The sequence below is a fragment of the Gopherus evgoodei genome, chromosome 1, assembly GCF_007399415.2.
Source record: "Gopherus evgoodei ecotype Sinaloan lineage chromosome 1, rGopEvg1_v1.p, whole genome shotgun sequence".
NCBI classification, from domain to species: domain Eukaryota; kingdom Metazoa; phylum Chordata; order Testudines; family Testudinidae; genus Gopherus; species Gopherus evgoodei.
In genome coordinates, this window is record NC_044322.1 from 196,517,241 (window position 1) to 196,534,838 (window position 17,598).

Sequence of the window (17,598 nt, forward strand, 5' to 3'; positions counted from 1 at the left end):
CAAAAATTCTCTGACAAGATCCGTCATAAGTTACCACAGAAAGTCCACATGGTCATAGAGTGAGAAAGTAAATTTTGTCATGATTCAGTAACCGACTAGGAAACAAAGTCAAAAGTAGAATTAAATGGCTGATTTTTCTCATGGCAAAAGGTTAACAGTAGAGAGCACCAAGGTTATATACCAGGGATCAGCAACCTTTTAGATGTGGTGTGCCAAGTCTTCGTGTATTCAACTTAATGTAAGGTTTTGCGTGCTAATAATAAATGTTAATCTTTTTAGAAGGTCTCTTTCTATAAGTCTATAATATATAACTAAACTACTGTTGTATGTAAAGTAAATAAGGTTTCAGAATGTTTAAGAAGCTTCATTTAAAATTCAATTAAAATGCACAGCCCCCTGGACTGGTGGCCAGGACCCGGGCAGTGTGAGTGCCACTGAAAATCAGCTCGCATGCCGCTTTCAGCACCCGTGCCATAGGTTGCCTACCCCTGTTATATAACAAGGCCAAGAGTTTAAAATATTTGTTAATAGTCTGGAGTAGGGAGAGAGGTGAGTAACGAGGAAAAAATACAGTTCATACAGAGTTATATAGATTAGTGAGAACCACAGAGGACTGGGGAATTTCACATGGACCTAAACAAACTAGGTTATTTGGCAGCATTACGGCAGGTGAATGCAATATCAATAAATCAAAGAAAGGCAAACTGTAGAGAAAAAAATCAAGAATACTCTTACAACTCCCAAGGGTCTAAATAGACTTAACCTGCTCAAGAAAGGGGCAGGGATGTCCTTGTTGGCCACTCAGTGAAGACCTCTACTAAAGGCAGATATATGGTTAAAAAAAGGAAATGATATCAGGATGCCTAAGAAATAGGATAGTGACTAATAAGATTTTATATAAGAGCACTGTATACATCACTTGTGTAGCCTCACTGAAACAGTGGGCACAGTACTGGCCACCACATCTCAAAGAAAGGTCTATTACAGAATGCAAAGGGGTTCAGAGAACAGTGATGCGAACAGTCAGGAGCATGGAAAAATATTAGGATTGTTTACTATAGAAATAAAAGGAATAAGAGCAGATATGGTAAAATAAATTAAATAATGCATGGAATAGAGAAGGTAGATAGGGAGGACAGAAGTTCCCAGTCTTATTACACAAGAACAAGTAGACATTCAGTGACAGTATCTGACAGCAAATTCAAAATTGAATTAAGGAAATAACTTTTAACACAACCTGTGATTAGACTGTGAAACTGATTGCCTCAAGAAGTTGAGGTCAAGAATGTTCAATTTTAACAAGGGACTGGACAATTATATCAATAAGATTATCAGTTTTCATAATTAATACATTTTGCAAGACACTAAGCCTGGATGCTTAAAGCAATCTCAATGAGATATCAGGGTGAGACCGAAGGGGGGAGGGAGCAAGAGGAGAGGGAGAACAAAAAAGTTTTCATTAGGCTTACAATGTTATCGGTCTTACAACTAACAGCGGAGTCTATAACTCCATAATTAAGGACCTCATTATTTAGCTAAGGTGAAGGAAATGCGTTTTTTTTTTTTTTTGCAGAAATTTTCCTCAGGCAATTTTTGACCGAAGCTATAGAATGTGTGACCCAAGTGTCAAACTATTCAGTGTGACAATACAGTCTTCTCCTGGTGTCCTATCATTCCAGTTGTGCTCATATAAAGCCAAGATGAACAACATTTTGTCCTAAATCTCCATCACCCTTTTCTCCCCAATTCACTTTAATAAGTCTTGTTGCTTTTTAACCCAAATTTATCTCAGTGATTCTGTGTGAAAGAAAAAAAAAAAAAAGGTCTAACAGATCTCTCATCCCTTATTTAAGATACAAGACAGTCACGCTGAACTTTTTCTCCCCTTAACACAACTAGAGTTTTATTTCAGGCTGTCCCAACTGCATCTTCTCTGTCTCTCTAACCTCGTTGTAGTAAAATGAGCAGTTAATATTCGAACTGTAGCATCTTGTGTATCAGTTTTCTTGCTTTATATGGCTAGTAAGTTAAAAGGAAATTACAGAAAAATTTCAGCCAATAGACTGAATTTGTGAACTATTTTACAAGCCTGTATTACAATGAAGCTTGATATGGTAAACCTTTAACATGAACTTGATTAAATATTATGGGTACTGAACTCATGAACTGAAGCCCAGATCAGAGCAATCCTAAAATGAAACTCTAGGTACAGTGAAGTCAGTGGTTTTTCTGTCATTGACTTCAATGGGAACAGGATTTCACTCCTAGACTTTGACGTTCAAAATCCACATCCAGCCTTAATTTTGAGGCTCATAAAACCTTTACATTTTATGGGATGGTTGGGTATAGTGCATTACATGAAGTGAAACACTAATATTTCCCATTGAGGATGCTTTCAGTAATGAATGTTAAAATTAGTTGTATGTATGTTGCCTAATACAGAACAAAACTTTCTAGTAAGCGAAGTCATCCAAGTCTGACTAACAGCAGAGTTGACTAGTTCAATTATGACAAAGGTACTCAGTGGCCTATGCCTGCCGCCCCATCACAGAAGCCATCATTGTAAGGAACCTCCATTACTGAAGGCCATACACTAGGTTAACAGGATGGCAAGTCCTGTGGTTTTTCCTTGTCAGGGGGCATTATTAATTCATCTGCATAAGGAAGCTTACGCGGACAAACCATTAATACTTCTAACAATGCAGTTCTGTCCCCATCTTTTCAGGTGCACTAGAATGTTCTGGAGCACAAAATAACCAACTACCATTTATGACTTATTTTGCTTTAGAGCAGCTACAGCAGTTTTGTTTAATATTTGCCAATTTCAGCAAATTACAGCATTTCCATATTAAAAATATATTATACACTGAGAAAACAAATAGCTAATTAAAATTAAACCTTTTTAATACTTCAGTAAAATAGTCCTTTCACTTAAGTTTAAATCAACAACTTCATGTTGCAGAAATCCAACATTAGTCAATTCCCATTACAAGGAGCTGTACATCTAACAATGAAGTAATATTGTAAGCAACATAATATTAGTTAGCACATACTTATTCTGTTTTGAAATGTTAAAATTACTCATTCACCTACCTGAAGAATGACTTCTTTCTGAGATACAGTGAATGCCCTTTCCTCATATGAAGGTGGTGGTTTGTGTGTGGGTGGAAGATCAATCCTGCATAAAGAGATTATACAGATTAACTTGGCATATTTATGAAGACCAAATGAAAAGTAAAGTCAACCTTCTCCACAGTTAATACCTTCACAGAAACATTAACCAACTCAAAAATGCCCTGGATACATAGGAAACAAAGGCTGTAGACTCTCACCACTAACAGATCTACAATGAAACTGAGTTTTGTAAACAACCTATTGGCAACCACCAATTACATGCCCCTTCATAATCTTTAACTCTAGTTATTCTTTATATGGTATGCATTATTTGAAATCAGACTTGTATAAGAGATGTCTACTTTGGATAACTGTCTGCAGTACAGAAAAAAGTACAACTTATCAAAAACAATGGGAATTATTTTATTTCTCTCTGTTCAGTTTAAAATTATGGGAAAGACTTCAGTGTACTAAGAATCTTAACTATGAATACTCAAATGTTAGAGATATTATTTCTAGCTGAGGCCTGACCAGACAGGAGTAAACAAACACACACAGGGAGACCTCATTCTTTGGAAGACAGGATTAGGCAGGTAACAAATCATTGAACTAAAAACAGGACATATGCACTAAATAAGTATATAGGTCAGTAAACTTAAAAGAATGTCTTAATGAATTAACCTAACAGGGAGAACACAGGGAACTATTTGTTATGAGCTACATAAGGGACAAAAGCTAGGAATGTAGAGATGAGATAAAGAGGAAGTCGAACCATGGACAGACCATGGATAGTATGTGATGCATGGGCATTGGTTCCCGCAAAGTAACCAAGCCAATCCACAAATACGTGATGTAAAGTGTAGTAAATGCAAAGAGATGCGTAATACATAAAGTGAGGGGGTTTCTGTGCAACTTTGGAGCTGTGATGTACCCTGCATGCAGCCCCCTGTGTTTGAGTCTTAACAATTCAGCATAGCACTATTGTACACCAAATAAAAATACCTAAGTGATGAAGTGGAACTGAGTTCTTGGGACGCTGATGGAAAAACGTCTCAGAGGGAATCCCAACATTATCATCCTTCATGAATTTTGTTAGATTTGAGTAAATCTTAAGGTAATTGCTTACTTTGAAAGTTACCTCTTTCTTTCTGAGAATAATTACTGAAGGTTCACAAATAGGTAAGATAAAGTATTTCTAAACAGAGGAGAGAACCAAAAAAGTAAATGTGTTCTCTACTTATGTCTCCAGGTACCAGCATGGAAGGGGAAGTTGGAAGCTGGAGCTCAAAATATATACCAAGGAAGAAGTGAGTGTGTAAGTGCTAGGCAATTAGAGGGGCTGTTTACTTTGGCTGTTCTGGGACAGTAAAGATTTAACTAGAATGATTTTGTTTAATAATGCATTGCAGATCTGAAAAAATAAGACTGAACTGCATTTGTCTGTATTACTTTTCATTTAACATGTAGTTTAATGATTCTTTTAATATATGAAGTCCTCAGTTAAGTTCCATCTGACTAGTACCTCATGGATTCATTTTTGTTCACTTAATATTCATAATAATCCCACAAACTTCAACAGTTAAACATCTGAGCCTAGAGTTTTGTTTTCTATGTTACTGTAGTGTGTAGTTCAACTATGAACAAGTGCAGCAGCAACCACCTACGAATGAAGATATGATTTATTGCAAATTTTCTACTCTATCCAGATAAACCTTTGAAGGGACCTTGATTTTCACCAAATGAATCCTTGGCACGTCAAACTGAGCACCAAGTAACTGAGGCACTTTTGAACATTTTGTTCTTTGTGCCAGGATTGGTTAAATATTTCAGTTTTTGATTAAGTATTTCATATGTAAATGTTCCCGAAAAAACACAACCACCTATTTTTAGTTTGCGTATAATCAATTAATATCATTTGAGGTACCCAGATAATTCCTTTAATTCATTGGGATCCAACCTTATTACACAGGACCTTAGCACAACCTTGTGTTGGCCAAACAGATTATACATATTTTTATAAGATTTAAAGCCACCAGTATTGATTTATATTTTAAGTTCAGTTTGTTTCGTATCTACTTAGATAAAAACAACCTGTATACAGTATTGTCTACTTACACACTTATAAAATGAGGTAAACATGATGACAAAATGCTTAATGAATCGTCCATTAGTATATTGTGTTGAAGCAAGCCATGGGCTTTATGAAATGCTCTGGTGGTCTGTGTATGGCCTGCAAATTGGGCACCCTCATTTAATTGGCATCAATTTACATAATATAGCAGTTTAAGACTATGTAGATAGCTGATTTAAATGTTTAATCCAAATGAGTCAAAGAAATTTAAGCTACATATCATTTTAAGTGGTTAAATTTGAGTTGGAGAAGTATAAACTAAAGAATGAGGAAGATATGCATTGTTGTTTATTGTCACATAGTACCTAACCATTTAAGTCTAAGAGCAACTTCTGACTTCTTAGCATCCTGTTTATGTTAACTTAAATTCTATTGCTGCTTTTCCCCTTCAATGTGAAATATAGTTCCAACAGCAGAGTTGCAAGACATAAGGAATTCCCTTCATTTTTCAGTTCTCTACTTATTTAGCTACATTTATAAGTCAACTAAGTTGTTTTAAAGTCTTGTAACAGTGACAAAGCTTTAAATTAAATTTAGACTCTTTACATACATTTTAGTTGATATTCTTTTGTGTAACAAAGCCATAAATATCTGTACGTTTGTAAGAAGTCCTTAGTTTAAGTTTGCTTAAATTCTATTTTGTCTTTTAAAGCCTACCTTCTTTTTAAGAACTTCTCATATGGGCATACTTTTGTGAGATAGTCACATCAATTGTTGTGTGGGCCTAACTCATTTGGAGTTGACTTAACAGTCATCACCTCCTAAAATTTGCTTTCCTAAAAATCAAAAGTCATTAAAATACTATTTTGGAGAAAAGGGAAACAGAAAACAAGGGGAAAGAGTAAAGTGATATCGATCAACACGTAGCTTTTAAGTAATAAGAGCTGCTATTTTCAAATGAGACATTCAACCACATATTAAGTTAACTTCAATGGGAGATGGGTACTTAGTTTTCTTAAGCCCCATCCCCCCCTAAAAAAATCCAGCTAAAACCTGGCTCCAAAGGCTGGTCTACATGACCACAGTAAATCAATCTAATTTACGCAACTTCAGTTACATGAATAATGTAACTGAAATCAATGTAGCTGGATCCACTTTCTGCGGTGGCTACACTGCGCTGTGTTGACAGGAGACCAGCCCCAATAAATCAACACTAGCTGTATCGATTGCAACAGTGCCAATCTACCAATAAGTGTAGATATGCTCTAAATGTGCATCTTATAACCCAAAGGTCTTCCCTGACTATCAACTTACCTGTTATTAAACCCATAAATTTAGTCTCATTCGGAACAAATGGTAGAATTTCTTATATTTTCATTACAGTTTCAATCATTAGAATGTTTATCAGGTTGGTTATTTTTTATGTTGAAACTAGTTTACTGTTACCTCATGCTTTATACTTCAAGTACAACAACTTTTTTCCTTACTACCAGTTACCTCTAAGACAACCTTGTACCTTCCTTTAGGCTTTGTTAGACTTCTATCAACTCCTAAATGGAAACTGTCTTTGGGCTGGTCTACACTACGGGGGAAAATCGATCTTAGATACACAACTTCAGCTATGTGAATAACGTAGCTGAAGTCAAAGTATCTAAGACTGAATTACTCACCGTCCTCACAGCATGGGATCGATGTCCGTGGCTCCCCCTCTCGATTCCGCAACTCCGTTCTGGTTGGTGGAGTTATGGAATCGATATAAACGTGTTCGCGGATCGATATATCGCGTCTAGATGTGACGCGATATATCGATCCCCGAGCAATCAATTGCGGGTAGCGAAGACGTATTTGCGATACGGCGGGTAGTGAAGACGTACCCTTTATTATTTTTTCTGATATAACAATTGTTACAACATTAACTGGCAACAAGTGTTTTTAAAAACACTAACAGATTATAGGTTGAATATAGGTTTCTTTAAATACTAAGGTAGCATGATTATGCAATTTACTTCAACTTACTAAGCCACACTGTGTCCTGAAGCATTTTTTAATCCATTGTAGTTTTAAAGATAAAACTATATGTAAGAAAAGCATAGGCAACTAATTTATGGAGTAGGCATTTCCAACCTTTTTTAAAGTGAGTTTTTCCAGTACTTGTTTGCTGTAACACTATGACAAATAACTGATTTTTTTTTAAAAGGTATCTTCAGAGTACCTCAATAATTTAAAGGATGTGTCTGTTCAATTACTAGCTATATTTGTTGCATCTGAAGGGCACATAAACAAATCCTTGTAAGCATTTTTTCTCCAATTTAGGAATACTCCCAGGACAACGGTTTCACCACCTTATGAGCAAAGCTCCCACGTGTATAGGAGTAATTTTTACATGCTCTAATAACTGGTTTGGACCACATTTTCAACCATGTACTAAAGTTTCCTTTTAAGAACATGAAATTTTCAGCCTAAAAGGTGGTTTTTCCTCATTTTAAGTACATACTCTCAGGAGATGTAGTTTTAATCTTAACTATGACACTGCTCCTTCAGTGCTGTTATTTCAGAGAATATCTAACTGCCTCTTGGAGGTGGGGAGGTTTCTTAACTTCAAACTAGGTAACCTTAACTCCGCTCCTCCTAGGGAGGACAGTCTTATCACCCTCTAACTGCCATTCTTCACACAATTTTTGCACTTACCTATCCACTACAAGTTACTACACCAAACATCCATAATTTCTACTGTTGGAGAAAAAACCTGATAAATCAAAGTGCAGAAAGGTGACTCAAGGAGCCAACGTAAATTTGAGATGTGCTGTTTGCTATGTCGCTGTGGCAATAGTAAGTTGTATGTTTGTGGGTGGGGGATAAATGTTATTTACTGTTAGGTACATTAATTCTTTGATTTTTGTTTGTTTATTGTGTTTTGTGTACTAACTTTAACTGCTTCACCAGTCTTATATTTTAGTTGTAACAGATGTTACAAGGAGTATTAAAGCAGCAAAGAATCCTGTGGCACCTTATAGACTAACAGACGTTTTGGAGCATGAGCTTTCGTGGGGGAATACCCACTTCCTCAGATGCAAGGAGTATTGTATACTAGGGCACTTTAAAAAATAAACACAAACCTTTTTTTGCCTTGGAAACAGCCATGCTTCTCTAGGGAAAATATACTTAACATACTTAGTTTAACTATGCTGTTTTTTTCTTTTTATAAATCCTGGTGATTCTGCATTGTTCAATTTCTCAACACCACTTTTGGTTTCAGAGACTGACTGTAGCACATACTAAAGTTTTGTTTCTTACCAAGTAACTATAGCATTTAGGCAACTACAAATACAGCCAAATACTTCATGCTTACTGTTTCTAGTTTAAGAAATTAAGATACTTACACTTTGTCAAGGTAGGATGGCCTTTTTTTCCTTGGAGTCAATAGCACTGTCACAAAGATGGTAATAATAAACAGAGCAAGAACTGCTCCAATTACAGCCCCCGCTACAGCTACAGAAGATGTCTGTTTAAATGGCACATCTGTAATGTAATGCACCACAGATTATCCTTTCCAGGTATTATTTTGTGTTTTCCATCCTCAAAGCTAGTTATTTAAGCAACATTTTGGAAACTATCATACCTACTTGCATCATCATGCAAAAGCTGTTTTTATAGTCTAAGATGCTCTTTCAAAGTCTTCATAATCAATGCCATCTGCCCAGTTCTCATTAACTATTCTTAACAAGACAGTTTGTAGATATAAAGAAAAGGTAGTTTATGAACAAACAAGCTCTATTTTACACCTTTGAGATTTTATTAATCAGTGAAGAAAACAATACAGTAACAGCATGCTTTTATTACTATTTCAAACTTAAAGGGACAGTGCAATATACTCAGGTGGCAGCTTTTAAAAAAAAACATTGAGGGTTGCAAAAACTGGGACCAAGCAAATTAGTTTTCAAGAAAAAAAACGAAACAGACTGCTGGCAGCAGTTAACATGCAAAAATACTAATAAGTTAATACTTACCAAAACCACTCAATACCATGTCATCGCCAAGACTGAACGCTTTTAGGAAGCATTAAGAATTTTCAGTGCATGCCTTATTTTGACCAAGTTTTAATGAAATTGCTACTCTAAACAGACTTCTAGGAAATTTCCTTTGAGATTTCAAGTAACTCCCAACAACATTAAATATAAGTACTTTATGTGACAACTGACCACAGCTACGTCACTGCTGACTTTAATTTCAAATACATGTTTATATCAGACTTAATAGATTTTATCCATTTATTAATCGTTTCAAGTCCTAACTGCTACAGTTGTTCTCATCTTCCCCTCAAGTACTTTAGATGTGGTTGGAAGCTTCAAATGGAAGCTTTTCAATTGCAAACACCTTGCCATGTGCAAACTGGTGATTTTGCCCAAGTTGAATAATTGTTCTTCACAGTAAGCATATCAAAAGGTATCAGAGCTGGAAAAAAACTTCCATGAAGTTTAGAGGGAAAGGACAGGAATTCAAAATTTAACAGTAAAATATAGCTAAATGTGAGCTCTGAGATCTGGGATAGTTGGTACTAGTTTAGAAAAACCAGTCACTATTAGTGAGCTGAACAGTAAAGCATAGACATGCCCTAAATGTGCACCTTTTAACTGCAGGCTCTTCCCTGACCATCAGTTTACCTGTTATTAAACCCATACATTTAGTCTCATTTGGGACAAATTTAGCACTTCTTACATATTTCATTATAGTTTCAGGCACTAATGTTGAAACCATACTTTATTGTTACTTCATGCTTGTTTTTAAACATGAAAACACCCTTTTTCCATTCGCTTGAGTGGATTAAATTTTCAAATCAGCCAGACTACACTCCCCACAGGAACATTCTTTCAGTTTAATATTCCACACCACAGAATTTTACAGCACCATTTGGGCCACTACAGTGTAGTTAAAGCTATTAAAAAAAACCAAAAAACAAACTTCTGATGCAGCTGTATTATAGAGACCATCGTTTCAAGTTTGTCTCTTTCTCTCTCAAAGAGACTGTTAGTCATTTTTCTACAAATGATAGGTCACCTCTCTCAAGTCTCTCTCCATATGCATAAGCCTCATATTATTAAAACAAAAGCCTACCAAACTGAAAGTCACAATGGTACAATCTAGATAATCTCCCAAGGCATGTGGCTTCATTTTCTACTTCTAGCCTGAGGTTCACTCTGCTACTGTGCCCACAAGTGAACTGGGCACATTAACAATATACTAACAGCCAAGTTTAAATCGCAGTATGTCTAGAATGCAACAGAACAGTACTTCAGAAACAGAGCTTCTTAGTTTGATTTTGTTTTTATGCACAGAGCCCAACAGCCAACTCATGTGCAGGCACTAATCCATCTGAAGCTGTGGATACCATGCATACTTTTGAACTTCAACTGTCAAATACCTGAAACTGTGACAATCTGGCCTTTCAGCTTTTGACCATCCACTATCCGACTGGCTTTGTACAGCCCTGGGCAGACTATGATATGCAAGCTTTCATTCCAGTTTCCCATGCCTCCTGTTTAGCTTCAAGTTCTATTGCAACGTAAGACCTGGCTTCACATCTCGTATATTACCTGTGTACAACTTACCATGCTTGCTTGGGAGTGTACCATCTGCGTCTACTGCTTCTAGCCTGTAACTCATGAACCCCAAACTAAGACACCCTTTCTGTTAATCTTTTGCTTCATTCTCACTTTCCTCACCTCTTCGCTATTCAATCAATATCTACTTTTCATCTCAATTCTGTCCCCATCTCAGGTTCTCCACCTGTAAAGTCTACAGATAGCTCAATGACTGACAGGAATAAGTACTCTTCCATACCACAAAAGGGTCATTTTTACTTCAAGGTTTATCCTAATCTTCAAGACTCTAATTAGCTTTAACAGTTAGTCCCCAAACCTGAACGACCATGGTAAGGTACCGGTCTAATGGTTGAGTCCTCATTACTGAGACGAGTGGACTGTCTCTGCAAATTCCAAGGCAACATTCCAAGGCTAAGATTTTATTTTTAAATGTGCTGTAGAATCAGGCAATAGTGAAATGCAAATTCTAATGGGACTGACAAGCACTAGGAAGGAACCAAGGACTTCAACAAGAGAAAGTAAGATGCTACTGCTGAAGTGCTTATCAGACTTGATAGAATTCTTTGCATAGGAAACTGTAGAGCAATAGTCATCAAGACAAGCATTTTAGCCAGCCCCACATGAAGAGTACTCTCTCTGGAAAGCCTAAGGACCCAAGTTCTGCTACAATTCCACCTTCAGGCACTTCACTTTAAAAACTCCAGAGCTCTGATCAATAAGCTTCGTTACTTGAAATTCAAGGGTTGATATTTGACACCCACCCAGAACTGGCCAGAATAAGGTACTCTTGGTCAAGAAAGGGTAACAAAATAGCCATTAATGGTTTTTTAGTTTTGTCTCCTAGCTATTTTTGCTGTCAATGACCAGATTAAAAAAAAACAAACACACCTACTTATTGTAGATGAACCCTACCAAATTGACATGACTGAACCCATGTCAGAGGGTATCCAGGATATTAGTACTGTGCAATAGGTCAACTTCACAAGCAATAAGTTTTCAGTTATCTTTTTGGGAAGAAAGCTATTTGATGGAAAGATTTCCAAAGACACCTAACATACTAATACATTGTACTGTACATTCCTTGGACTGAGATTTGACCTTCTCCTGGAGTTGGCCTTTCACAGAGGAATTTGTTTTTTCCCCTCGCTGCTTTAAGTTGTCTAGTAAAGATCATAGCCACTGGGGCTGAAAGGCTGCAGGTGGAAGAAAAAAAATACAGGATGCTGCTTTTTAAGCCCTTGCAGTAAAAGTAATCATTTGAACGATGTGAATATGACTTCACTGAGGGAGTATTTTTCAGCCTTTGTATATTTGCAGGCTGTGTTTCATTTTACAGAGTGTGAGAGGATATTTTGGCACTATTGGTTCACTATCTGATCCTGCTTTTCTTAAGAGCATCCACAAGCATCTGTCAGATCTGTGGAGTGGACTGCCATGGAGTCATGTTGACCCAGGTGAAGAGATTAAGTGTTGCTTTAATTGCTATTATTACCACACTGAATTCCCTGGTGTTATTCCCAATCGCTCACACAACAAAGTGGGAAGCAACAGATCAGTGGATAGAGTGGCAGGCAAGGAGCCACTGAATACTTATTATTGGGAAGGTGATAATCACAGGATCATCTGTGGTGCTAAGCAAGTTTGTTCCTAGAGCTTCGCTCCATTCTAGACACAAAGTTCCTGGAAAAAAATAAAGTGATCTATTCTCCAGGGGATTCTTGGTAGTCAGTGGGCTGATGAGGAATGTCTATGGCAGGAGACCCCTCCTAGACCAAGGGTTCAGGACCCCTCAAAGGGTTGTGAGGTTATTACATGGGGGTTTGCAAGCTGTTAGGTTCCACCCCAAACCCCACTTTGCCTCCAGCATTTATAATGGTATTAGACATATAAAAACGTGTTTTTAATGTATAAGGCAGGGTCGCACTCAGAGGCTTGCTGTGTGAAAGGGATCACCAGTACAAAAGTCTGAGAACCCCTGTCCTAGACTGTCTGGTTAGTTAAGCAAAGAAGGCAGCAGGAAGAGTCTCAAAGGCAAATACAGAGTAACAAACTCCATCACACTGCACTGGTCAGAAATTTTGTTGAGTCATAACTTCTGTCAGAATGAATTAAGTCATCCAAGGAACCACTTTTGCTTTCAAGAAGGTAATGTGTCCAAATACTTAATAAACATTGTTAACTGTTCTCTTAACTGAAATGAAGTCATTAATTATTTTAAGTGACTAATTAACATACTGTTAATAATTAAGGTAGAACTGTCCTTAAGTATCAACCATGCTAATTACTTAAATTTCTCTATATACGCTATTTTGAAAGGCAGTTAAATATGTAGAACGGGGTAGGCAACCTCTGGCACAGGTGCTGAAGTCGGCACGCGAGCTGATTTTCAGAGATAATTTCAAAGTACTAGTGACACAAACAATTTTAGTCGAAGGCTGATTGTCATCAAAAACCTTTTTTAAAACTTAATGTACATATATTTGGGTAGGAGCTTTAGCTCACTATTTCATGTCTTTCAATCAGTTCTGCACACTACCTGTATTCAAGAACTCAATTTAACAGCAGAAGTTTATTTCAAACAACTATTCATACTTAAAATCAATTCTCTATTTACAGAAAACATACATCAAGTAGGAAACACTGCAACTTTTTTGGAGTCTTTACTACCATCCTCTTCAGTTTAAAAAATTTAACTCAAAGTGTAATAATTTAAGATGGTGAAGAACACTGAAGAGTATAGGGAATACCCATCTCTAAATCTCAACTTGTTACAAAAACCAAAACCTACCGAAGGCCCAAATTGTCTCACATGGACATCAAGTTTACAGTTAAAGGTTCTCTTAAGTTAAATTATCTCTCAGAGACAACAAGTTCTATATATAGAATCTGATCCACTTACTTCAGTGGGCTTTGGAGTAGACACTTGTGTGTTATAAGAATTCATTTGCATGAGTTTACACCTGAGCATGACCCCCTTGCTATTGTGCTAAGTTGAGACTTTGGTCCATTAATTTAATATACATCTCTCATAACTCTCAATTATGAACGCAACTAGCCTTAGGAAACCGTTGTAATCTTTATATGAATTTACTAGTCTACCCTTCATTTTTGAAGGCATGCAGTCATCTGGAATCACAGACTACTGTCAAAAGCCTAATATAGATACTGTATCTACTGTAAAGCTTTAAATACTCTGTCATTTTGCAGTGTTTTTACTACTAAAGGAAACATTCAAACAAGTGGCCATTAAGCATCCTTAAAATTCTGGCCCAAGCTTGTAAAATTGTTGTTATCTGTGTGGCAATTTCCTCTCTCCCCCCATCCGCACCCCACCAAGTTTTTTCATTTCTGGACTTCAACATTCAGGCAAGTTTTCCTGGATAAGAGTTTTTAAACTCATGCATGTCAAGTTGAAAGCTTAAAATATGAATTTCACCACAGAACTGTTTATCATCTCTAAATTCTTACAATTTAACTGCTGTCAGACAAGATTCTGAACTAACTTCATTCAGATTCCATTCTATTCACTTGCAAAGCTGAGGTAGTGAACCTACTACTGAAGAGGAGGCAAGGTTGTTCCAACTCTTGAAACCGACTTCCAAGCATGCAATTTCATTTCTAGTAACCATCTCCTTCTCCTAGCTACAAGACTGCTTACTGTTTTAGTCAACAGTTCCACTTGTTTATTTGCAACAAAGCAAACCAATGCAATACAAACAAACCCAACTGAGTAATACATACAACTGCTGTTCTGGGGATTCCACAGTGTGCTTGTACAAATTATTTTTTAACAGCATTAAATAGCAATATTTCCCTACTTGCTTTATTTTAAATAGCACTTTTTTTACATTAACCCTTTCCATACATGTTTTAAAAGAAAAAAAAGTATGCTGAACTCTTAAAAGCGGTGATGTAATCACAAAAGACTGTAAAAATTTGCCCTATACCTTTTAATGTTCTGCACACTATGTTATGCTGTATTCTGCTAGAATCTTAAACTTGTATATCTTAGCTATATTAACACCATTCGTTTCCTTCATATGCTTAGAATTTTTATCTAATTGAGACCTAAACTTATATTTCCCAATCCCCAGTGAAAACTTTCCAGGCATCATCTTATTTCTAGTTGAAAGTTCTCTCTCTCTTTAAGTTCGAGAATCAGTTTTTGATCTCATGTGAAATACAGGCCTATAACTGACAAATTCTGTACACAGACTAATAGTACTTTTTGGAAACTGTAGTGTAAAAAAAAGGTTCTCAAAAATCAACGACAAGACAAAACCTTCCATATATTCATTGTTATTCCTCAAACTCCTTCACTGAGAATTCTAACTTTTTCAATGCAACATGTTTTCTTTAAAAGTTACCACTAACTATGCACATCATATTACAAGAAGGCTCATTAAAACAAAGAGGTGTTCATTTTTGTGTAGAAAAGTAAAACATATCTTTGAAAAAACAGATTTAAGCAAATCCATCTTTTTGCATGGTAAAATTTACTTAAGAATTTAATTTACCTTAGATAAACTTCAGCTTTAAGACTAACTCACTTGTTTTTGTCTAAAATGTGTGTATATATGTGTGTAAAAAACCATATGTTTAACAAAGCTTATACTTGATCATAGTCTCAGGTAAACAGTTTTTAAATTACAAAGCCAAGACAGTTGCTTTTTAATTCTAACGTTGTATGGTAACTTTAATTTAGCACTTGGTTCTTACATGTGCTGTAGACGAATAAAGCATTATGCATCAAAATGCCAATATTTTCAAAGACAGTAGTACAGCATTGAAAAACCATAAAGCAGCTCAGATACATTTAACCCAGATTTTTACAATATCAAAAGCTTGAAAATCAACTTCAAAAAGCTTGTTTTTCCTCAAGTAAAAATATAAACAACCTGAAAATGATCAACTAATGAATGGAACTGTACGAATCAAGTTAAGGTATCAGTGGTTACTACACATACCACTCCTTCCGGGAGATTACTGAGCCATCTACATGTGACACAAAGTCTTCTTCGTTGTCATCATAACATTCGCCAACCATGTACTTCATTCCCAGTGTTCCTCCTTCATAATAATCCATTGGTCTTTCATACCGTTCTTGGTACCTGTTAATATTGTCTACATTGTTCCACTCTGGTTTGTCTGGGTCTTCTAAATAATCTTTTGATATTAGACTGTTCACTGGATGTTTTATTTCTTTTTTTATACTGTCAGGGTAAGAATCCACATCATCTGATTGGAGAACATCTATTTGAGACTCTTTTTGCATATCTGATGGTGGAATGTAGTTCTTAGCAAAGTAGTCACCACGGAACGTCCGTCTTCTCCTATAGCAGATAATTCCAACCAAAACACTTACAAGTATCAGAAAGAGAGCCCCACCCACTGCACTAGCGATGATGATACCCCAATTATCTTCCTGCATTGCTGGCAAGGTTGATGTTGGAAAATGTATTAGTTTTGGTTCTGTTGCTAAACCTGTGATGCCATCAGTTGAAGGATGCCATGGAACCGTAGGTGGTCGGGTAGTAGTAGTAGGAGGATCTAATGGAAAGAGGAATAGGGTAGACAAGACACAGAAAAGGCAAAGAATGTCAATGCAAACTAAATCAGTAGAGGGTTTTATAAGAAAGCCAAGTTGATGAATATGTAAATATTTTGTTTTCTACTAACAGACAATAGTTTTTCATTCTTAAATTTCTAAGACATTTGAGCAATTACAAAGTACTTTTGCAATACAGATTATAGTTTTTCAACTGATTCTGAATTGTCTTCTGTGTATTCATTTTGGACTATAGGATAAGCAGAGTGGGGAACTGCTTTTGTAGCACAAAAGCAATCATTGTCAAATTTTAAAATAACTTAATTCTCATGAAACAATGGAGAAGTTCCTTTTCATTTTATGTAGATTTTAGAGTTTACTATTTCCAACCAGTTTGATCTCATCTACCAGAAAAAACCAAAACAAAACCAACCACTAACCAATTCCTCAGCCAAAAGTAAGAAATATTGGTTGAAAAATTAATACTGGCGAAGGACAAATAGTGTCTTCGCTTTTAACAAACTTATTAAATTTTGAAATTGTTCAGTGCATTGAAACAAACTCTTAAAGAATGAAAAACTATACTTTGTGCGCTAAGTTAGCAGAAAGTAAGCTATTTATTTTAATTATTCTCCCCAAAACTTTCGCTGTGTTAATAGAACCTCAACAGCTTAAGTGGGGAATGGTGAAGGAACTCCAAGTTAAATTATGTTATGCAGTTCTCTACTTATGAATTTTCTTTTAAGAGAATGATGTCAGTGTAACAATGCAACTTTATATTTTAAACCACTGTTTTAGAAAAATATTCTACAGAAACCAGTTGAACAAAGTCACTAAAAATAGTTTTCTGTAGTATGTAATAAATAGTACATTTCCAGAACGTCAATTGGTTTAACTCTTGTTTTTAAGCAATTTTTTTTTTAATTTCTAAGTTCCCTGTCTCCTTCCTAATGGTATACATTCGAGTTTTATCTTGCTCTCTCAACGGTATGCACTGAAGCATCACTTGTGCAACCCCAAGAGCAGATTTTATGAGATCCTTTTTTCTTCTGATTTTCTAAGTCAACTGGTGATGTACATGCTTCTATATATAAGAACCATCGGGAGTCATACAAGACTGCCTAATATCTGCAAGTGGTTTAAAATGAAGTGACTTCATGATCTCTTAAATTTCAAAATCACAAACAATATATTAAGTATGATTTCTTAACTGTTGTATGAATTAGTAGCTTATCACCAGCTTCAAGCTTAACTTAATTTATCCA

General features: G+C 36.0%; 1 protein-coding gene across 1 annotated transcript in view; it reads right to left on the minus strand.

Moving 5' to 3' along the window:
* The window catches only part of NECTIN3 (nectin cell adhesion molecule 3), a 95,067-nt gene that overhangs the window by 40,590 nt on the left and 36,879 nt on the right, over window positions 1–17,598 (minus strand). The window contains exons 6-7 of the mRNA XM_030548564.1: window positions 8,566–8,704; window positions 3,094–3,178 (exon numbers count right to left, since the gene is read on the minus strand). Coding sequence (XP_030404424.1) covers window positions 3,094–3,178; window positions 8,566–8,704 — 224 coding nt within the window. The remainder of the gene's footprint in view (window positions 1–3,093; window positions 3,179–8,565; window positions 8,705–17,598) is intronic.